This window comes from Leucopleurus acutus (genome assembly GCF_964270905.1).
Source record: "Leucopleurus acutus genome assembly, chromosome: 8".
NCBI lineage: Eukaryota > Metazoa > Chordata > Mammalia > Artiodactyla > Delphinidae > Leucopleurus > Leucopleurus acutus.
Genome location: NC_139151.1, coordinates 19,771,408 through 19,795,305, shown reverse-complemented (window position 1 = coordinate 19,795,305; position 23,898 = coordinate 19,771,408). Strand labels below are relative to the sequence as shown.

At 45.8% G+C, this 23,898-nt stretch overlaps 1 protein-coding gene across 26 annotated transcripts in view; it reads left to right on the top strand.

Moving 5' to 3' along the window:
* NCAM1 (neural cell adhesion molecule 1) overlaps nt 1-23,898 on the top strand; it is a gene marked incomplete at both ends in the record, with an annotated part of 318,529 nt that overhangs the window by 249,210 nt on the left and 45,421 nt on the right. For 21 of the 26 annotated variants that reach the window (XM_082845079.1, XM_082845096.1, XM_082845078.1 and 18 more), the window contains 7 exons: nt 5,267-5,341; nt 7,014-7,232; nt 8,259-8,402; nt 8,775-8,912; nt 10,227-10,344; nt 10,763-10,926; nt 18,223-18,365. In XM_082845079.1, coding sequence (XP_082701205.1) covers nt 5,267-5,341; nt 7,014-7,232; nt 8,259-8,402; nt 8,775-8,912; nt 10,227-10,344; nt 10,763-10,926; nt 18,223-18,365 — 1,001 coding nt within the window. The remainder of the gene's footprint in view (nt 1-5,266; nt 5,342-7,013; nt 7,233-8,258; nt 8,403-8,774; nt 8,913-10,226; nt 10,345-10,762; nt 10,927-18,222; nt 18,366-23,898) is intronic. The other 5 variants (XM_082845093.1, XM_082845081.1, XM_082845095.1 and 2 more) reach the window with 2 other exon arrangements.

Sequence of the window (23,898 nt, the reverse complement as noted above, 5' to 3'; positions counted from 1 at the left end):
TTGGACCCAGGCCTCTCTGACTCTAGATCCTGACTTCTTAACCGCGAGACAGTCCAACCATAAGACCTCAGTTTTATTATCATCCCCATTTTACAGATGAGAAAACTGAGGTGAAGTGACTTGGCTAGAGTGCCTACATTATTGTTTATTTGGCTTTGAATTCAGTCATCTTTTATACCAATAAAGTTCTGACAGGCAAGTTAAATATCTTCAAGTAATGTGGAGAGTGGAATCGGTCCACCTGACCAACACATGGATCATTCAGGAAGTTTACTTTATTTAAAACCATAAAGGGAAACATAGCTTCTCTCAAAAATAGTAACCAAAATAATTTCCTTGGGAAGTGTTGTTGATAGAGGCTTATTAATAATAATAATACACAACAAGTATAAAATGGCGTATTATGTGCCAGAGACTAGTGTACATGTATTAATTCATTTAATCTTTCCAACAGCCCTATGATAAGGGTTCTGTTTTTCCCCGTTTTACAGATTAGGAAACAGGCACCAAGAGGTTAAATAACTTGGCCAGGATTACACTTGGTTAGTAAGTGGTAGAGCTGAGGGTTGGCCCAGAGTCCATGGCCTTCCCCACTCTACAGGACTGCCATTTGAGTCTCAGTTTTACATTCATTGCGTTTCTTTGGTTTATCAATGAAGTTGCCCTTTATCTTCCCTCGAGTACTTTGCTAACAATGAGAGCAGACTGTCTAGGCAAGCGGGGGTGCCTCGGTTATCACACTTCTGGTTCCAACATCTGGATTTCCCACAGAACCGTCAAATGAAAGACACTTTAGTATACTTTGAAAAATAAAAAATAAGTCTCCATTAAAGTGGTTAAATATAGTGATATTTAAGACTCACTTCTAGAACAATAGCTGAGAAAATAAATGTAGAACTAGACTTTGATGCCTTTTTCAAAAATCCTTAGCCGTTATTAAATAGGTTTTGGAAAATCTCTTTATCTGATGCATAGTCATTGATCTGATTCTGTCGTTCACCCATCTCTTAAATTGGTGACCAGAACATGGTCCTCAGGTGTACCTACCTTGGCCCTGGGCCTGCTGCATCTCTGCAGTCTGCCTTCCTCAGGAACCAGTGTCTTTATAACCATTTAACAAGAAAGGACTGTCAATTAGCTATGGGAGAGACCTGGGCTCAATTTCTGCTTTCAGCTCCTACTTCCTCAAGCACATGAGAATCTGAAAAGAACAGTAAAATTAAACTGCTGCAAGAAGTTCCTGACTCAGATGAAATCTATGAGTTCCTTTTTGAAATCAGAATAATTTTTTTCTGTTGCTCTGCTTTGGTAAGATCCCACCTCTTCTGATAAGTGCCTTAGCACCTTTAGAACTGAAATTTTAATTCCTTTTTCTCAGCAACTAAGACTTACAGCTTACTTCTGCTAGGGAGTTGGGAATCACAAAACTTCTACCTCAACCTGAAGCTGTTTGCTAAACAAGTTGGCATATCTTTCAGAACATTACTTTTTAAAAAGCATTACTTTTTAAAAAATACATTTAAGTAGAAAACACATTTTGAAACATATACATCTCTCATGGGGTTATTTTACTTTATAAATGAGACATGGAGAAGGGACTCATTCCATTCTCAAGAGCAGGTTTTTCTGTCTGTTCACAAGGGATAGAACAGTATGGGAGAAATGGCTGGGGCTTTGGATGCATTTGACCTGGCTTTGAATCTTGACCCCACTATTACCATTACTTAGGGCTCTGAGCCTCCACTTCCCCATCTGTAAAATGGGAATTATAATGCTACGGTTATCTGTGAACAGAGAGGCCAGTTACAATTAACTAGAGTAGAAATGATGGCAGCAACTTGATAATAAGATGTTTGTACACTCTGCTCTTTCTAGCCCATAATTTAGAAAAAGAGCAAATGGTAACTAATAGGTAATAAAATAACGAGCCCATTAGGAGGCCAAGAAAAGATTAGTGGTAGTTATGGAGTGCAGGAGGAAGAGCTGGAGCCTTAAAATTAGATGACTTTTAATCTTGACTTTACTACTTATTAGCTGAGTTGCCCTGGGCAAGTTATTTCATTTCCCTGAGTTTTGATTCCCTCTTTTGTAGAATGGGGACTAGAGTATCAGCCTTTTTATACCCCAGAATTGTCGTGAGCCTCAGGTGAAGGAACAAAGTGTGCTTTGTAAACCAGAAGGTGTGACCTGGCTGCCAGAGGCCTTGGGGATGAGTCCTTATGGGAGGACACTGAAAGCCTGCCCTTGCGTCCCAGCCAGGTCCAACTACCTGTGTTTATAAGCATGTGTTTTGGATGCATCTAAGATGACACACCGTGTTTCTGCGGAGCATGTTTCTGCAAAGCAGGAAATGAGATACTTTTTCTGGGAGGAGTGTTTTCATAGTTGCTCTAAAGGGTCCGAGGTAGGCCTGGTGAGGAAATTTCAGTTATATTTGCGACTGGAGAAAGGTGAAAGTCGAGGCAGGAATTTTTATTGGGAGCAGTGAGAGGACTAATACAGTAGTAAAGGAAAAGGCCACAAGAAGTGAAGGGGAAGAGTTTGGGGTTTAGAGCAGGATTTCCACTTACCGTTATTAAACCTAATAATTCAAGGTTTTGCATTTGGGGAAGAATAATCAGCCATTGTGCTTCGGTGGAAAACATCCAAGCGTTGACTTTTCAGAGAGTCTGGGGTTCCTCTGACCTGGCTTTGACTGGCGTCTAGAAGGAGAAATCACTATCTTTTCCATGTGTGCAAAAGGTCAGGCGTCTAAATGGATATCTCTTCTTTAAAAAATCTCTGTGATGATAAATGTGTGCATGGGATCTGGTGAAGCCGGGACTTCCTTTGTAATTCTCATTTCTCACTTCTCTCCTTGGCCCAAAGATAGATACTGGCCACATTTGAGTATGGAAACTTTTCAGCCTTGCCGTGTTCTCCTCCCTCTTGAGAGTCATGTTCTGTTTGAAGAGAGCTGAAAAAAAATGAAGGCTGTTTTTTCACTTGGGATAAGAAAATCCTTCTCAAAGCAGTAAGGGCTCTGTGAGAGTAACAGGATCCATATGCTGAAGCTGGCTGCTAATACACAGCATATGGGCCAGTGAACTTTCCAGGCAGAAATATGCCTGTAATTCTCTAAAGAATGCCCCAGTAAACTCCAGAAAGGACCATTACTTAGGTGACAGATGGCATCGGCGCAGCTTCTGGGCTTCACAGGCCTGTTGTTGCATGGAACGTGAGCCACAGGCAGGGGTTGCAAAGGTCCTGGTTGGCCTTAAGATGGATGGCCCTGGCCTGTAGCCCCCTCCATAAGGCCCCGCACTCCCCCAGATACTGCGGGCTTGCTCTGTTCTCTTAGGGGACGTGCATCTGAAGGTAGTGCCTCAGCTTGGCAGGATTATCTGTTAAACTGAGTGGAAACATTGTATCCCCTACTCGTAGAGACAGCCTTACGTAATGGAAAGAACACTTACCTGGGAACCAGGTGGCCTGGGCTCTGGGGCCACCCTGGTCCTCACTAGATGTGACCTTAGGGAAGTCACTTTACCTCTCTTTTCTGACCTGGAAAATCAGGAGGCGGGACATAGTGATGGTTCGGACCCCTTTGGCTCCCTCAGGTTAGAACTCAGGGGCCCTGATTCCATCCAGAAGAGAGTGATGGGAGAAACCTGCCACCGCCGGGCACTCCTGCCCCCCGGGTGCCGTGGCCCCGGTATTGTATTCCACTGCAGCTCTGTGCACTATGGGTGAAATTCAGGAAAGGTAGGGGAAGACATTTCACGGTTCTCAGGAAGAATTCCATTCTCGGGCCCCAATGAGTCATCAGCAGCAAACTGACTGAGGGAGAGACAGGCTGCCCTTCAGTTACTATACTATTTCTTTTGAACCAGCATTTGGAAGTCTCTGGACTCCCACTTCGTATTCTCACAGTGGATCCCTCAGGATCCTCTCCCAGCCTGTTCCCGATTCCTCACCATTACCCTGACTCCTCCCCTGTTCCGATCCTGTCCCACCAAACCATCCCTTTCTCTGCAGCCTCTGCTGGGTTTTTCCATGGGCTGCTTTGTCTGTAGGACAGTTAGGAAGGCTGCGCCCCTGAGAGCTGAGTTGCCCCCATGCTCCCCCTTCCCCGCCCAAGCAGGCCCTTTGATCCCTCTGTTCCACTGAGCACAACCATGGTTGCTTCTTCATCAAATGAGCGCAGACTGAGACCCACAGCAGCTCTGCAAGGCTATCACCATGGCAACGAGCATTCCCTCAGTTCTACTGTGAAGAGAAAATGGCTGTTAGAAGGAATGGCTAGCTGAGTCTCTATTACTCGGTCTATTTTGTTCAGGCCCCTCCTTTGTACCGGCTTTGAGAAGCTACACGCATTGAACCAAACGTCCCTTAGCTTTTAGCCTGCAGATTTACTTCACCTAAGAGGAGGAAAGGCAGAAGGAAGTTGAATCCCAATGAATGACAGCATTTTTCCTACCCTAAAAGTATATTTACATGAAGAACAGTTATCTGCTCTAAGCAGATCAACGAGGAACTCCATGAATACAGGAATCTGTGAGATCTGGTGCAATGTATTTTGTCTTATGGGTGGAGTGGAGCGTATGGATATTCCAATATTGCAGTGCAGTGGCCAAGAGATTCAGGGGACCGTAGGGCACAGACTCCAGCATTTCAGAAGAGTTGACTGACGACTTGGGGTGGCAATGTTTGATTGCCCTCTCCTCTTATGCAAAGAGGTGTATTGGTCCTATAGTCGTGAGGTAAGGTGAGCGTTTGTTTGGCATCCGCTGCTTCAGAATCAGCTTGGATCTTCACCTTGAATCCTTCCCCGTCGTGGTTAAGCTCCGTGGCGTGGGGAGGTGGCAGGAAACCCTGTGCAGGGCTGTCGAGCGGCAGGCTTCCCTCTTAACACAGCTGTGGGGATGCTGCAGGTTGATGGAAATGGCTGGGCTGCTGTTGCCGTGAATCCCAGACGTGCTGCTCTTTGGAGCAGGACTCTGAGCCTTCTCAAAGGGTCAGAAACCTTCAGCGCAGAGGTCACCCCCAGATCTTCCAAGGGACCCTGCACTGTCTGATAGAGGATATTCCCATTCCACAGGGAATGGCCTGGACCCTGTCCACTCCTGGCCTCGGCATGAGGAACTCTGGTAACAAGTTCTCAAAACCCAGACAACCTCTCTTCACTCTTTCTTGATGTGAGCAGGGAGACTGTTTTTGAATCAGAGCTCTGGTTTCTGTCTCAGAAATCCAAACGCGTGTCTAAAGTGGACATTGTCTTTTCCAGTTTCTCTGCAGGTGGATATTGTCCCCAGCCAAGGGGAAATCAGCGTCGGAGAGTCCAAATTCTTCCTATGCCAAGGCAAGTGCCCGTGTCACACCGCATTTCAGGAAACCCACCCCTCAGAGCAGAGCCAGCGGCTGTGTCTACCCAGCTGATCGCAGTACGCCTGGAATCTTGGGTCACCCTGTGGCAGGCTCTCAGGGTGACCAGAGAGCCAGGGAAGTGCTCCTTCCTTCCCTTACCAAGGCTGCCCCAGGACAGAGAAATGTGCTGTGTGGACTTCTGCTTCGTGATGGAGGAGGTCTAGGGATTTTCTTAGGGAAGTCAGCATAGCCCCCAGACCCCCTGTGCTGTGTACGTCCAGAGTCCCATGAATGACACTGGAGAGCAGGGCTGGTGCAGAAAGAATGCTTCCGTGGGTCAGTGTACGGATTATTACAATCCCTCAGAGCAGGAAAATCCAAGAAGGCCTAAAGAGTGCCTGAAAGAAAACTGAGTACCAGTACCTCTCTTTGCTGTGAGGACAGGTGCCCTGGGTTTCCCAGCTCGCTAGTGAATTCCAATATTCTGTCCCATTGCCCCAACCAGAGCTTAGAATTTGTTGGACCTGGTGTCCTTGTCTTTTGTTTAGAAAATATGCCTCCCTTTCCACAGCTCAGCTAATTATCAGTAAATGTCCTGTGGAGGAAAGGCTTCCTATGAGGCTTTGGAGTCTCTGTATGTGACATGCCTGGGATTTGGAACATGAAAGGACCAGGAAAGAGCTGAGCTAGGTGTAAACTGGCATTGAGCAAGTCACTTTCAGCGGGGAGGGGCCTTGAAATGCTGTCATGATTGGCGCCAGATGAGGCGACTGGTGGCCGCTGGATGTGTTCCTTCCAGCTTTGCCTTCATTACAGCAATTGAAATGATCTGGACGTGCGGCCGTGGAGCCCAGAGCGCATCTTGCAAATAGCGATATTTATTGAAAACATGATGGGCCCTGAAAGGAAGGCTGCTTCATTTCCACACTAAGCATCTTTGCAGGGCGGGGGGTGTGGGCTGGGGAAGGGTGCTGTGCGGAGAGGCAGGACAAAGCCATGTCTGGGGATCCCAGAGCCCTTGTTCCAGCTCAGCGTCTGGACAGCTCAGCAGCTGTATCCCAAGGTGCCTGGGGAAAGGACGCAGAGGCGATGCTGGCTACCTTCTTTGCAGCATTTAGGCAGATGCATTTGCCTCTCTGAGACGGGAGTGCTGAAATGACAGTCATGCCAGTTTGTGCAGACAGATGCTGGAATGAAAGTGGTTGGAGTCTACACTCCAAAACTAGCCAGCGTCTCATCTTGCACTTAAGAGACCGTAATCTAAGCCCTGGAAAATAAGCTGATGAGTTGGCTCAGACCAGCTAGCCTTGAGCTCAGATCCCAGCTATACAACTCCCTTTGCCCCCCATTCTGTGAGGTTATAAGCTCCTAGCTTAGTGCCTGGCACACAGTGGGTCCCCAATAAATATCTCTTCTCTTCCCTCACTAGGGATGGGACCACTATGAGAAATACCAGCACCAGTGTTTGTTGAGTTCTTTCCAAATACTGTTACAGACATAACAATTAAACGCAGAAACCACCAACATCAACGGTCATTCCCGCCCCCCCTTGTCATCAAGCCTGATGAGCTCTTGCTTAGTAGCTCTTACTGAGTACCCACTGTCACCCTGGAGAGGTCGTTGTCTTTTCAGCATCAGCGTTTTGAAAATAATCTCTTCCTCTTTAGTGGCAGGAGATGCCAAAGACAAAGACGTCTCCTGGTTCTCCCCCAATGGAGAAAAGCTCACCCCGAACCAGCAGCGGATCTCGGTGGTGTGGAACGATGACTCTTCTTCCACCCTCACCATCTACAATGCCAACATCGATGATGCCGGCATTTACAAGTGCGTGGTCACTGCAGAGGATGGTACCGAGTCAGAGGCCACGGTCAATGTGAAGATCTTCCGTAAGATCCTCCCCCTTCTCCTTCTTCTGTGTTCCCTGTTCCCTCCTTTGTCTGGGAAGGCACATGGGTAGCAAAGAGAGTGGAATGGAGTAGAGGACCCACTGAGGGCTTGACAGGGCCCCTTTCCTCCTTTTCCCTAAGTCTTTTCTGCATCAAGCTAAGAGCTGCAGTACGTTTTTAAATGATCCTCGGCCAGCTCCGAACTCACAACTGTGTTCATGCTGGTCACAGCTACCTCCCACTGGCCTCCATTCTCTAAACTGAAATTACACCATTCCCAGAGGACTAGGGTGGGTTCCCCTCTCCCTTCCCCAAGGGCTGACTGACTGTTGTACACTTCAGCTTATCCCCTCTTATTTCACTTTTTCCTGCTGGTAATGGAGTGCAAAGGCCCGGTGGGGTGTGTGGGGTTATTATCTGAACACTCTGTGCCACTCAGAGCAGGTAGTTCCCACTGGCACCTCATTACCTTGTTATCATGCATCTGTCCTGTTGGCCAGGGTAATGATGGGTGACAGCCAATGGAACAGTACTGATTGTCACAGTATTTATTGCCATAAGCCTGCTTTTCTTCTGTTTTGTTCTTCAAAATTCTTTCTGTTGTAGACAGGCTGGGGATGGGACGCCAGACAGAGTGGGAGACCGAGGAAGGACTGGTGGCCCCTCCTATTAGTTGTAGAATAAATGTCCTACCAGTTCATTTTACCTGTGCACTGTGTTTCATTGGCTCCATCGCACATGGCGAAGACCCTTGGTAAAGACAATCCTTCCCCTCTGTAGACACTTTTCTGCACAACATGTGATAAATTTAGCACTTTGAATAGACACTATTTGCCGAACACGGGTGATATATTCCCCTCCTTGTGCCAGCTGCTCTGCCTGCATCTTTGGCCAAGTGATGGGTCGGACCCCCTTTGGTACCACTGTATATATGGACTCGAATCCAAGCAGTATGGTGCCAGTGAAAAGGGATCTTTGTGGGAGAACCAGCCGTTTTCCCTCACTCTCCTCTTGTTCCTTTTCCAGAGAAGCTCATGTTCAAGAACGCGCCAACCCCGCAGGAGTTCAGGGAGGGGGAAGATGCCGTGATTGTTTGCGATGTGGTCAGCTCCCTCCCCCCAACCATCATCTGGAAACACAAAGGCCGAGATGTCATCCTGAAAAAAGATGGTGAGACCTGGCAGCTGCCCTCTCCCCTGGGCCACTGAACCAGCTTCTGAAGCGTTCTAGCCCAAACTCAGATTCCAGTGTCCCCAAACCCCATGTCGTTTCCAGATCAAAGGTTGCATGTCTATAGCTTGTATGTTCAAGCGCTTGACTTTCTCTCCAAGGAAAAAGACAGATTTCCAATAGACTTTTGCCCTTGGCTCTATGTTGGAGCCAGGGCCACATTTTCTTATTGCAGCTTAGAGCCTCTCCCCACTCCCAGGTCCCGCCCCCCCATAAGCCTGAAAGCAGGCAGAAGGAAAGGCTCAGCCACCTGCCTGTAGGTACCAGTCCTCTGACTGATCCTTGGATGAACCTGCGCCTTGTCTCTTCTAGTCCGATTCATAGTCCTGACCAACAACTACCTCCAGATCCGGGGCATCAAGAAAACCGATGAGGGCACCTACCGCTGTGAAGGCAGGATCCTGGCACGCGGGGAGATCAACTTCAAGGACATTCAGGTCATTGTGAATGGTGAGGAGATCTGTTCTGCTTTCTCCACGGGTACAACCTTGGCTCATCCGTGGCAACTGGGTCCACCCCTTCCCACAGCCCACCCCTAACCTCTGCCTTGTCTTGTTTGTTTGTTTGTTTGTTTGTTTTTAAACACACTTGTCTTTGGGTCTCCCTCAACTGTGGGGACTTTTAGTGCAGTTCTGGAATGTCCTTCATTATCTTATAACACTAGAAACTTGCCCCATGCTTACTAGTAAATTCTTATTCATCCTTCACTGTCCTTGAGGTTACTGTAACTGTTAAGTTAGTCCCCTGGTTCAGTCTTCAAAGAAAATATTATAATAAATTCAGGCCTCAGAACAGTCAGAATCCTAGTCCGTGGGCTTATTAATCTTAATTTGCAGTGTCAAACAAACACACCCATGGAATCGATCTGACATTTACAAGATGTTTACAGGAAATGTCAGTACTAAGAAAATAAGTAAATCATGGTTAAATTGCTTTGGATATGGATATATATTTTTTGCCAAACTCTCCCCCTCTCGTTCCTTTGGTAAAAAATCGTTTGTGCACAGGGTTGTTTGTGACAGTCCCAGAGAAATGTCGCTCTTTGGTGAGCTGGTGCATTTCAAATTGGTATTAACCATTTAATCACTAGAAGCAGCAGTTTTTAATTTTTTCCAACATCAAGAGCCCCCCCCCCTTTTATTTTTTTTTTGCGGTATGCAGGCCTCTCACTGCTGCGGCCTCTCCCGTTGCGGAGCACAGGCTCCGGATGCTCAGGCTCAGCGGCCATGGCTCACGGGACCAGCCGCTCCGCGGCATGTGGAATCTTCCTGGACCGGGGCACGAACCCATGTCCCCTGAATCGGCAGGCGGACTCTCAACCACTGTGCCACCAGGGAAGCCCAAGAGCCCCCTTTTGAAAGTAAAGTTCCATCAGTCATGGTAGTTGTAAGATTGGTATGCATTGATTAAGAAAATATATAATGATAAATAGCCACTGTAAATAGAATACCATTGTAAAATGAACAAAACATACTAATATAGCTTCTAAATCTATATTATTGAAAAGCAATATTATATATTGTTATATGTATAACAATACTTTGTATTGTTGAAAAGTACTAATGTGCATTTGTGGATGAATTATTGATCCAGTTTACGGTAATTATTTAGTGCACACCTGAACTTAGATCCCTTACAGTAACTGTGCAGCTGCCCAGGACTCTTGACCGTCTGACCTGGGGTCTCCCGGAAGTGCCTCTTCTCCAGGCCAGCGGGTCCTTCCAAGTTTTCCCCGCCACCCCTGACAGTCCTTCTTTCCTTCAGTGCCGCCCACCGTCCAGGCCAGACAGAGCATAGTGAACGCCACCGCCAACCTCGGCCAGTCCGTCACCCTGGTGTGCGATGCCGAAGGCTTCCCAGAACCCACCATGAGCTGGACAAAGTAAGAAACTGGCTCGTGCTTTTTATCGCCGACTAGTGGAGAAGGAGACCTTGCAGGGCCTGTCCTGCGTTGGCGTTCCGAGGGAACAGGGGTGGGCGGCTGGGGAGCATCAGCCACCCAGGATTCTTTTCTGTCAGGTCCTCTTGCCTTGTGTGTGCATTGGATTCCTTCATTTTCAGTTTGTGGGGCAGAACCAAAGGTTCTCTTTGGAATTTCGGGGGGCGCAATTTGCAGCCCTTGGGCGGAACTGGAGGTTTGGGTAGAGGAATCACAAGGAAGTACAATTTGGCGTCTTAACGTTCTGTGAAGATTCCGCCTTTCGCGTGGGCTCGGTCCGCGTTTTATGGAAACTAATTAAAAATTAACCTCTTAGCTCTGTAGTCAAAATCACGGTCCTTTACATTTCTGTGCCCTGCAGGGACGGGGAGCAGATAGAGAATGAGGAGGAGAAGTACCTCTTCAGCGACGACAGCTCTGAGCTGACCATCAGGAAGGTGGACAAGAACGACGAGGCCGAGTACGTCTGCATCGCCGAGAACAAGGCCGGCGAGCAGGATGCGTCCATCCACCTCAAGGTCTTCGGTAAGGACAGGGGGGTCAAGGTCACCCCTCTGCCACAGCTCCGCTTACCCCACACAGTCCATCAGCAAGACCCTGTCCACTCTGCCTGGGAACCTACCCCCCTTCTTGCCAGCTTCACCACCTCGGCCCTAGTCCAAGCCATGCATTGGTCCCCTTCAGCGCCTCCCAATCACAGTAGCTAGAATAACCTTAAGCGCCACCGCTCTGTTTCAGATCCTCCAGTGGCTTCCTATTGCAACCAGAATAAAATCCAGACGCCCTGCCATCAACAGAGGCCAGATCTGAGCTAGCCCCTGGCTCCCTTCCTGACCTCATCCTGCCTCTGCTGTGCTCTACATTTAAAGCTCTCCAAGCCCGGAAGCCCTCTTCTTCTCCCTCAGACACACTAAGCTTGTTCTCTGTCTCAGGGCTGTTACACTAGAGGCTTCTTCTGCTTGGAATATCATTGCCCCAGATCCCCTGTGAGCCGCCCTCGTGTCATCCCTAATCCAGATGTCATTGCATCACTCAGATCAGCTTCTCAGTGACTCCTCCCTCCCTGCTCTGGCCAGTGCATCTCCCTTATCTTCACCCCACCCATCTCTTCTCCAGTGCCCTTCTCGGTACCTAAACTCATCTCATTTACATACTGGTTTGGGGAGTTATTTCTCCTGCCTCCACTCTTACACGTCACTTTATCTCCGGCATTCCAAACAGCGCCAGACTCCGGAATAGGCCCTTGCTAAATATTAGTGACCAAGTGGCTGCCTCTGTCTCCATTTCTTCTTTCCCTGGCCTGTGTGAAGCAGGGTCATAAAAGTCATGAAAAGAACCTCCATAGCTCTACTCACTTCGTCTCTATAAACTCAGTTAACTTCCGTTCATTTAGAGTTGAAATGCACTTTGACCTGACTTTGACAAACAAATTTGTGGCAGAGAGATGTTTAACCTAGTGGCTCTCAGCTCTGTCTGCCCGTCTTTTTTAAAAACACAGATAAGCGAGTCCACCGTACGTGGTGGACTGCCAGAGTACAGACACCGCAGGGCCAGCCCTGGCGCATGCAGCTCCCTGGTGGTTCCAGCACCTGCGCTTTGGGAACCTGCCTGGGACCCACTTGTTTAGCCTGATAAGGAGAACTCATTGATGTTTGTAAACATAGACCTTTGAAAACCAAGCGTTTATGTGCAATTGGACCCGCTATCCCAGATGCATCCCATTTACTCATTAATGACAATTAATTAATGGGCTTAGAAACAGGTTATCAGTTTGGTCTAAATTAACTGTACATACTTGAAAGTGAAGCTAAACTTCTTGGAAAATATTCTTGACAGTCTTTTCTCTGATTCTGGCTTATCTACCCCAGTCACTGTGATTTTAAGTTTTTCTAGATGAAAGACAGATGCATTTGTTGATGTATTCCTTAATTTTCACAAGTATTTACTAAGCGCCCTTGTTGCTGGGCGAGGGGCTACAGAGATGAGTAAGATATGGTCTTTTGACCCTAAGAAGCACAAAAAGGGACATAAACATATAAGCCTATAAATTGTAATAGATGGTGTCAGTTAACAACATTTGAGTACCAGCTGTGGGCCCAGCCATTGCCCAGGTTACGAAGATGAATGACATGCACTCTGTTCTCATCAGTGGGTTCACAGGCTAACGGAGATAATCAGTGCTGACATTTTTAATAACCCATTATAATGACTTCATAATAGCAATATGCACAGTGTTTTATAAGAAAAGATTTGATTTCTGGTCCTGTGTGACAGAAGTTAGAGAAGTGTTCGAAGATGATATGCTTTTCCCAAGTGGGAGTTTCCCAGATGCAGGAGAGGTGGACAAGCCTTTCAGGGCAGGCCACACAGGCATCGAGGCCGGAAGAGCCAATGTTGTGGTGAATGTGAACTTGTGAACGAGGACTGTGTCTGCTCCACTCACAGGCATGCCCCCAGGGCCTAGAACATCACCTGGCATATAATAGACACCCGTGTTTGAATAAATGAGGGAATCACAATTAGTTTTATATGAATGAAGCATAACGTATGTGGCAGGGGGATGAACCTGGAAACATGTAATCACTTGTCTTTAGGAACTTCTTTTAGATATCAGCTCCATAAAGTAATAATAATAATACCCAACACAAAGTGAGCACGTATAATGTGCCTAGCACATTGTATGTAAAGTACTGTCCATAAATGACCTCTTTTAACCTCATCACAATCCTATGAAGTAGATTTAATTTTTATCCCCATAATGCAAGTGAGGAAATTGAGCACAGAGAGATTAGGTGTCCTACCCAAGGCGCCGGGACTCAAACCCAAGCTTTCACATCCATTCCCTGGGCTAGCAATGGTGGTCACTCCTCCATGAAACCCAGTTTAACACATAGTACGTCTGAATTCCATATGGAATGACTAGTGGATTCTGCCTTTACCTCCATGGGTTACGTGGCTTCTCTACGGAAGTACGCTCAGTTCTAACTTGGCTGGTCAAGAAGAGATCTTGGCTTCTGTTCCAGGCCTCTCTGGTGGCGATGGCTGCCCCAGGAAGGAGGAATGTGTAGTGTCAAGAGCCGTGTGGGGCTGTGCTAAGGTGAAGAGGGCGGGTGAGTGCAGGGAAGGAGGCAGGGAAAGTAGGGTGCAGGAACTGTGGGGCGTCAGGATTTGTATTTCCACCCTCCTCCCTTGCCACAGAGCCCCTCCTGCATCACACACACTCTCTCACACACACACACACACTCACATCCTCTCTCTCACACACACACTCACTCACACACACACTCTCACACATACACACTGTCTCACGCACACACACTCAGACACTCCCTCTTTCACACACACACTCTCACACACTCTCTCACATACACACTCATACACACTCACGCACACACACACTCCCTCTCTCACACACACACACTCTCTCACACACACACACACTCTGTCTCATACACCCACACTCACACACACATTCTCATACACCATCATGCACACACACACACACTCTCACACACACACTCTCTCATACACACACACACTCTCACATACACACTCTCACACACACTCTCTCTCTCATACACACACACACACACTCTCTCTCTCTCACACACACACACACACACACACACACACACACACACACTCCCTCTCTCTCTCTCTCTCTGTGTCTCTCACTCCACTACCACAGTTCTTTCCCAAGACTGCAGCTGGGAGAATGTTCATTAGGCAGCCCAGTAGAGCAAACAAGGAGATGTGGGCCGACTCCTGCAGAGACAGGTAAAAGGATCATAGACGCCCCATCCTCCGGGCCCCATCCACCTCTAATCTGGGCCCCATCCTCCTCTGTAACATCCTGAGGAGAGTTCACATGGTCTCCTTGGAGCAACCTGGTACCCCATGTATACCCTCCTTTCTCTCTTTGTTTCACATTCCTGACCTCCTTTCTCTCCTCCTCCTTCTTGCCTCCCCATGGATTTTGGAGATTGGTACTAAGGCCTGGGAGCCGGGTGGGGAAGGGCTAGCTAGTTGGGACTTCATCTTTCTTCAGCCCCCTTTTCCCTCTCCTTGGCCTTCTGCCTTGCCATCGGGGACCAGCATTTGGGGAGAAATGGGGTAGGTTCCCCAGAAGCAGCAGAGTTCAGAGGAGGAAAGAAGCCTGTAGCTTAGATAGTAAAGAAGTTCTCAGAACTCTGGCTTCAAGAAGGGCTCGCAATTAGTGTGTAAGGGACATACCTAAATTAGGGACTATCGTTTATCCTAAGTCATACCATTTTTTCCTAAGAAAGGGACGTGTTCTAGCATGCACTGCCCTAGTTACCAGCCAGAAGCTCTTTTTACTAAGAGCATCCTCCCTTCCTTTAAACTTGGCAGTGAATTTCCATTGCTCCCCTCCCCTGGGCCCTTCTGAAGAAGTATTTTTGTCTCCACAGATTCTTATTATGCTCGTACGAATGCTCTTGAGGCCTCATGGTGCTGTGGTCTGAGGCAAGTTCACCAGTGGGCAGAAGCTTTGCTTAGCTGACCCCTTAGGACCAAAGCAGCCCTTGTGAGTTACAGCAAAGGGCAAACAGGCTCCTGAACGAAGGGGTACTCTGTCATGCCCAACACCTCAGTGCAGGGAAGCAGGGGCCCTGGAGCCCTCCTGGGCCTTGCAGGACCCTGGAATGGAGTTAGAGTAGACAAGTCTGGCCCTCAGTGGCCAGGTGCAGAGCCATGGATGTGCTGGATGGAGAGAGCAAGCATGCTTAGAAAACTCACAAAGACAGCTGTGCTCACAGGAGGGTCCGTGGGGAGAGGTGCAATGGAATATTCTAAGGCATTAAGTCCCATGGCGGCAGGTAGAGAACAAAACAGGGATCCAAAGTCGCAAGGGCTGAGAACGGAGGTTCTTTAAGATGGTGCACATACCATCCACAGATAAAACCTGGAGAGATTCTTCTAGATGCTGGTGTTCAGAAGGAAGGATGCTTTCATTAGCAGGATGACCCCACATCTGTCCATGTCTGCCCAGTGAAGCCCATCGTCCCAGAGTAATTATTCAGAGCATGCCTTTAACTCTCCAGAATGCCCCAGTCAGGACAATAAATGGTATTGCTATCCTATTTCCAAGGCAGCATTCTAAGCCTTCAGTTAGCTCCAACAATAGCATTGCTTCTGAAGTGCAGAAAGGAATAAGTTACCAGCGAGAAGCTTGCCTTCCTTCCAACAGCCTCTGTAGCCCATACAAAATTAGCCATTGTTGATCATGTTTTTAACAAGAATATATTTTGCCTTGTTCAAAGACTTACACAGTGTAGCCTTTATAACCATCTGGGAAATGGAGTCACCAAGACCAGATATTATTAATAGATGTTAACTGGCCCTTGTCTGTCTTCTGCTAACCTTTTGCTGCCAGGACAAAGCACTGTGGAGTGGGACAAGGTCAGCAAACACTGTCTGGATCACAATGTCCATGTAGGTTCCAAGAGGCCAGAAAGTCAGCCTTCCTGTGGCTGCCTCCAGACCCCAGACCAACTGTCAGTTCAGTGAATTCAGTTGTTTGGCTGATTTTTTAACTTTTCAATCTGTGATTTTAACAGTAGAGAAATGCAACTTATATTTTACCTCTCTAAAACCTTCTGTTCAACACACTTAACACTTACGCCGTCCAATATGAGTTATAACCTCCTTGAAAGCTCTGTTGATCAAGATAGACACAGAACCTTCCTGTGGGAAAACCTCACTCATGTGGGCTCCATCAGTTCAAATTTGTAATCATTTGACCACATTGGATTGAGATGTGCCTGGGTGCTAGCCACCAAAAAGGATTTGCTATTCTAGGTACCTCGTGTAAGTGGAATCTCATAGAGTCAGAAAGTACGTTGGTAGATGTCAGGGGCTGGGGGGTAGGGGGTAGGGAGGGAGAATAGGGAGTTAGTGTTTAATGACAGAGTTTCAGTTTAGAAAAGTGAAAAATCCGGGAGATGGATAACAGTGAGAGTTGTACAACAATGTGAATGTATTTAGTGCCACTGAACTGTACAGTTAAATATAGTTAAAATAGTATGCTTTATATTATGTGACTTTTACCACAATAAAATACATTTCAAAAAAGAAAAAAGTGTTTGCGGAGATTTCCCTGGTGGTCCAGTGATCAAGAATCTGCCTTCCAGTGCAGGGTATGCGGGTTCGATCCATGGTTGGGGAACTAAGATCCTACATGCTGTGGGGAAACTAAGACCGCGCACCACAACTACTGAGCCCGCCAGCACTCTGGAGCCCGGGCACCACTAACTAGAGAAGCCCGCGCACCTCAGCGAAGACCCAGCACAGCCCCCCAAAATTAATTAATTAATTTTTAAAAAAGGATTTGCTATCAGCAGGCCATTAGTACAGATTAACTGTAGGAGAATATTTGAACTAAATGAGTCATCTTATATAGAAGTAGATATTTGCTACAGAAAATGCACAGCTCCATCTTTAGTTTCTGTTTATTAAAACACAATTAAGCCCTCAACTTGGAGGATATATAATAGGCAGTAGTTTTAATAGTCTACTTGGAGTTACTGTATGAATTTGAATATAAAGGAAATGTAATTCTTTCAAAAGTTATCCATAATTCTGATTTATTTATTGTTTGTTTGTTTATCTAGCCTGGCCTTTTTCTCTATTAGTGAAATAAGTTATATTTGTGCAGTGTTATCTTTTCTCTTCGATGGATTTCAGAGTATAGTGATTTCAGAGGATAATTGTTTTAAATTGGGAAAATACAATTTTCTCTAATGTTTTTACATTTAAACTCAGCTTTCGAATGCTTGTGCTTTCTTGCATTTCCCAGAACATTTGGGAAATGAGCTCATCTCAACTCATCTTATTCCCAAGCCCCAGCCCACTCCCCAGCCCCCAGTGAGTCACCCACCATGTTTCCTTACTTGAGTTAATGCTAACACAACCCTCCTAGGTATTAAGAATCTCAGAGTCATTTGGACTCCTAATTTCTTCTTTGGATTCTTCCCATCTCTACTTGCCCTCTGTTCGCTTCCACTTCCTGTAAAGCCTTCCTTCAGCATCTCTCTTGAAGCTGCCTTTTCTCCTCCATTCCCCCCCCCTCCACCTCCGAGAGGACGTTCAGGATTGTATTACGTCACATCTGGGGCAATGCCAGGGCTTCCAGGTTGGTTTTCCCACCTTCGGGTTTTCTCCATCTTCAATTTTGCCTAGATTAACCTTCCTTTAATACAAATGAGCATTTCATTCCTCTGACTAAACACTGTCTGTGGGTCTCCAACAGGCAGGGGATAAAATTCAAGCCAGAGTTGTAACCGGGCAATCAAGATGCTCTCTGCCTGGGTCCAGCACTGTCTCCCACTGCTTTGAGGCACAGACACGCAGACCCTGACGCTCTGCTCTCTTCCCCACCCTCTCTCCACACATTCTTGCTTCTTTGCTTTCATTCATGGGCCTTTCTATACTCGGAATGACTCCGTGTCCACCCAAAGTTCCACGTACTGAAAATCTCACAACCCAGCCCCAAAGACAGCCCCAAAACTGTCTCCTCATGAAGACTCAGCCAGAGGAGAGCTCTTCCTCTGCTCAGGCCTCCTGCACCACCACCCTCCACACTCTCCCCATATGGGACGTTGTTATTACTGTCACTTTGGTGTCATCATATGCCTGCTCCATTGTAAGCTGCTGGGGGGGTTCAGCTCGTTAACTCGTACAACACCTAGAATAGGGCCTTATGATTAATAAGTTGATAACCTTTGTTGAATGGTGCCTTTATAATTCAAACCTGGAAAGCTAAAAAAATGTCAAACTCATGGAAGTGTTCTGTCTTTTTAGCAAAACCCAAAATCACCTACGTAGAGAACCAGACTGCCATGGAACTAGAGGAACAGGTCACACTTACCTGTGAAGCCTCAGGAGACCCCATTCCCTCAATCACCTGGAGAACATCCACCCGAAACATCAGCAGCGAAGAAAAGGTATAATGTTGCCCAAGAGTTTCAGGGCCATGGAACGCAGACTCTACGTGGATTGAGTCTGCCCCATGCCCAGTCCTCTTTGGTGAACCAGAAAATGGGATGTGGTCACTGGAGGCTGCAGCCAGGTCCTATGGCCCCCCTCCTCCAGCCTGCCCTGGCTGTGGCCTTCTCGGCATCCCCTTGAGATGGAAGGGGCACAATTCCTTGCATGGATTTGCAGGGGTGTGATGGTAGTGGGTATGGTTAGGTTAGACGTTGCAAGGAGGAAGGGGATAGTGATTTTCAAACCAAGGTTATGGAGCTGGAAGGAACAAGGGAAGTGAAGGTCCCAGTGCACTGGGTGATATTAGCATCATCTCAGGAGCACCCAGGGAAACGTGTCCCGGAACTAATAGGGATCATGATGAGCCTATTAATTCTTCTCCTTGTGATGTGTATGTTCATGCTCTACATGCACTATATGCACAAAAGCTTGGTTGCCTTTGTGTCTGCCTGTATTCTCGGCCACACTTGCGTATCATTTTGTTCTAAAGGCAAAAATAATTAGCAGTTTCTACGTGATGATTACACCAGGTTCTACAATATATTCTCTGAGAGATGAAGAACATTATAGCAACCTTCCTGGCAAATTTAAATGACTGGGAAGATTTAGCTTTCAAGCACATGGATTTATAGGCCGCTGGAAAGCTGTCTTTATTATTAACAGTCTGTAAAAATTGAGGTAACCCCACATCAGGCAGCCTTTTGCTATTGAGTGGGCCAAAAGACAGGGGCAGGCAGAAGCTTGGTTTTAAAGCAACCTAAACCAATCTCATCTCATATATCCTTTAGTAATGGCTTCGTTTTAGTTGGCCAGAGCTTTGTCACCTATTCAAGGAGTAATGGCCTTAGCCTTAAAGAACATTTATAATGGATTGCCGATTGACTAGAATGTCACAAAAGATAGATCTTCACTCTTCTGCCTGCCTAAAGGAAATCCCTAGAGAGGGTAGACTTAAAGCTAAAAAGGGATAGCGTGAAATTTCAGAGCCAAATTTGGGATTTGCATTTGAAGAACTGATTTCTCTCCTACTAATAGAAAACAAAACTAAATCAAGAGGAACAGAAATTGCTGTTCCAAAAAAACCCATTAATTTTTGCAAGTTTTACCTCCAGAGTTCAATTCAACTTAACAAAAACTCAACCGAGGAACTGCTAAGTATTTTTGAAACTTGCATATGCTGTTTGATATTGTGAAAATCAACTGAATTAAGTAATGTAGAGTTTACTTGGATACTTTATCAACATTGGAATTAAACCCTCAGCTCAGATTTTAGCTCCCATCGTGTGTGTTACGTGGATTGAATGTACATTTCAAGGCTTAAACCACAGGGCTGCCACTTGGCAGATTTTTCTACATCAGGCTTGAGAGTAGATTTGTCCAGAATGACCCAGTGTATATCTTTGATCTAGAGGGAAGGACAGAAATAACATCTACCCCAGATGAATGATGGTTTTAAATTCTATATCTTTCCTAGGAGTAGCTCAACGGTCAAGCTAGACCAGAAGAGTTATTAAGATTTGTGCCTACCTCAGGTCCTTTAATAGGTGGGCCTTCTGGCTTGTATCTGTGAATTCATTTTTATAGAATGAGAACAAAAAACCAGGCATTAATACACACTCATACTTCCTAAATATTAAAACCAAAGGTGTCTAACAGAGACCATCTCAAGCCAAGTAGGCTTTGCATAGTTCAATTATCAGTGTAGATCATTAGTCTCAATCTGAGATAATTATTGAAGCCCAGCCACATAGGTTGTGTTGCGCTTTCTTTTACTGTGGACCGCCTTCAAGTGACATTACTGCGACATGAATGAATCAGTGTTAGAACAAGCCTTCCAGATTGGCCAGTGATGTGACCCCAGGTCAGCATATTTGCCTAAACGAAACGCTGTATAGAAAAATTGCTATTTCTACTCATTACATATTGACATCAAAGAGGCATGATAGTCATCTTATACTGGGGGGTGGCTAAAAATTAAGGAAACAGAGGTGGCCTATTCCTGAGCCAGGTGGTCTCCAGATAGTAAATTTCACTCTTACTTTGACAGCTGCTCCTCGTTTTCTCCTCCAGCTGAAGTTGCATTATACATATTGATAATTAGGTATCAAGATTATTAGAGTCACAGAATTATAGGAGGGCAAGAAAACAGTTTTCTTTTGAAAGTCAAGACTATGCGCTGAGCAGTAAGAATAGCCAATTGTTTCTCCTGAGAAAGTAGATCACATAACCTGCCAGAATCATAGAAGGTTGGAAGGAAGGGTCCTTTGGAGGTTATCTAGTCTCACTGCCGAAAAGTCACTCAGCCCCTGCCTGAAGGGTGACAATGTCAGTTCTTTGCAGTCAGGTGGCCAACACTGATGGTCAAGAGGCCCTGATTCGTTGCCCCTGCCACTTCTCAGCCTTCCAGCCCCTACAACTCAGTCCTTTGTGTGAGAGCCATTAACTAGCTCTCCAGTTTTCCTTTAGTCAGCCTTCTGCCCTGTAACACATCCAGTTATTTTCACTGCTGCTTTTATCTTACGGTTTGCACACCCTTCACCTTTCTAGTCGTCCTGTACCAGAGAGCTTCACTTCCCTAGTGTCCCCGATAACTTTGTGGTGCCCAGTATAGCTAATGCAGACTTCCTGGCTCATTGCTTCCTTGATCTGCACACTGAAATGCTGTCAACACCACGTTAACCCTTTAGCAGTTTCCTCGTTCTGTTGTCTCCTGTTGAACTGCATTTAAGCCGCATATCCCCTGTCCTGTCCTGTCCTTATGCAATCGATTGCTTAACCAATAATGTAGAATTTTATATTTATTTCTATTAAAAATTGTTTTGTTTGTTGCAACCCAGTATTTCTCAGTGGGGGTCACAAACAGCTTGGGAAGACTCTTTCTTCACTGGGACTGTCCTGTGCATTGCAAGATATTTAACATCCCTAGTCCCTTCCCTTTAAATGTTAGTAACCAACTCTAATCATTGTCATTACCAAAAGCGTCACATACAGGAACACTCCTTGGCTTGAGAACGACTATTTTAGTCCATCTTTCTGACCAGTCAGGACTGGCTTTCATCAGAACTGTCTTTAGAGTTCTTTGGGTCCAGGGCCTTTCAACCAATGTAGGTGCCCCCTGTTTTATCTATGTTTGTTCAAAGTAATGGGGCATAGCAGTCAATGGTGACCCCAGTTCTAAGCATAAGACCCAAGGGCAGGCAATTCAGCCTTCCCCATGCAACTGCCATCTAGCATCTCTATTAGCTGTTGCTTCCAACCTGGTATGAACGCTTGTTTGAAATATCTTTGTCCAAGTCACTGATAAAAATGTTGACTGGAACCATGGTCAAGTACAGAGCCCTTAGAATGCCACCGGCGCTTCCCTGGGGTGAGTGGCCCAGAAGGTGGAGCACATAATGCCTTGGTGCTCTCTTCTGATTCTGATGACTTTCATGGAAGGCTCAATGCTCCCTTTAATAAAGTTAGTGACAGCAGAAGCTGATTAAAGCAGCTTGGTCTTTTGCTTCACTGCTTAGTTGAATCTAGTGTTAATCCTTTTTAGGAGGAGAGGGGAGAAAAGGCTTTCACTCATAGGCTTGTGGTGACTTTCTAATGGAATACGGGCGTTCTTCATGTAAAAAAGAAGGGAAGAAAAGCAAAATCCAGTACACTGAGCCCAAAAGTCACACTCTGTCTTTGACAATGTCTCTAGGTTTAGTCTAGTCACTCATTTAAGATTGATTATAATCAATCCGTTTGGCTTCAGCTAGTTGAGTTGGTTTCACTCAACAAATGTTAATAGCTAGGCTAAGTTTGGGTCACTAAGATCATTAGAGGAGATCATCTGTCTGAAAGTTAATCCATTTCTTAGTGGTCACTAGTCTGTTGACAAAAGCAATTTGAATATCGTAATGGGTCAGTTTGATCGATGTGTATGGAGGTCATCGTGGTAACTGAAGTTTGTGCATGCACATCATTTTATTACCCATCCTATCGAGGCTCGTGTTTTAAATTGCCACAATGAGTGGTGCCAAATTCCAGGTACCATTTACATATTGAGTGAGAGCCCCGGATGGTAATTTATATACTCTCTCCCTGGCAGAACAAGTCCAGTGGGTGCTCATTTGAACATACCAGTGCCTTTGAAGAGACTGGGAAAGAAAGGCTTGTGAAGCCTTAATGTCTAAGGAGAAGGAGAGGAGCAAAGAGTTGAGATCAGAAGAGATAGAAATAAGTGAAAGGCATTTCATGAACCTTGAATTCTGAGTAAACAGAGTATCCTACAAAACAGAGAAACCTTTTGAAATTCTGAGTTCCCTAGAAACCGAAGTTTCTTTTCACCAGAGAGAATTCCTCATTCAGTGTAAAACAGGTGCTCACTCTTAAACGTTGGGAAAGGTGCCTGCATTGAGCAGTTTGGAGTCTAGTTTATCCAGGATGTGGGCAGAAGTATAACAGGGAATACTTAGGATAAGTGTCTATCACTTCACTTCACTTTAATTTGTATACATACTCCTACAGACTTGTGTGTAAGATCATAAAACATGCAAATATTAAAAGAAACTGGAACTAAAAGTTTTGGGAGCACTGCTAATCATATACTAGTTTAGGTTTTAAGTATGTATATTTGCATATCAGGTTGTCTTAAAGTGGGCTACATGCCTTCATCAAATGATCAGGGTCGAGATATATCCTATTATCCTACCAGGCACACAGGTCAGGCTACTATAAGCATTGTGTTACTAGCACCTACTTATTCTAAAAGCCACAAAACCACAGTAAGTTAGGAGAGACACAGGAAGAATTGTATCTGAAAAACAAACAACTCCATATGATAGGGCCCCTGAAAGTTGTCTTGATTCATGTAGCCCTGGCATGTGACGGACAAGCTTTTAAGTGATGTGGAAACGGCAACCACATTTGACATGTTGGCCCGCTGTTACTTTGGTCTATGCGTGTTCCTCTGTTCTCACTTTCTTCTTCATGCCAACATCATGTGACATAATTCAACATCTCCATCCTCATGTCTCACAAAAGCTCCTTGCATTTAGTGGACTCTTACTGAATGTTTGCTAACTCGTTTGCATTCCCGGGATTGCATTACTGTGTCTCTGGCGTCGTTTCTATCCTTCTTCCATCTGAACATGAGGGACAATCAGGCAGTCATGCCATCTAATAAAAAGAATAATGCATGTATGATAGTTTTGACTCCCAGCGTGAAATCAGAAAAACTGTAAGCATAGTAGATTCCCCAGTGCTGGATAAATAAAAATCTTGATGTGGGTAGGAAAATACCTAAACCCCCTTTGTGAAGGCCATCTTTGATGAAGACGGTGAACGCTTAATCCTGCATGTCATCTGGGCGTCCCTCTGCCTTTAAGAACCAACTGGAACGTACCATAGCACTCAGAGTTCAGTATCCTCAAAGCTTCCTGTCTTAAGGGCATACTTCTCATTCCTAATGTACCCTTCTGCTCCTTTCTTTGTTCCTTTTTTTTAAATAAAAATTTG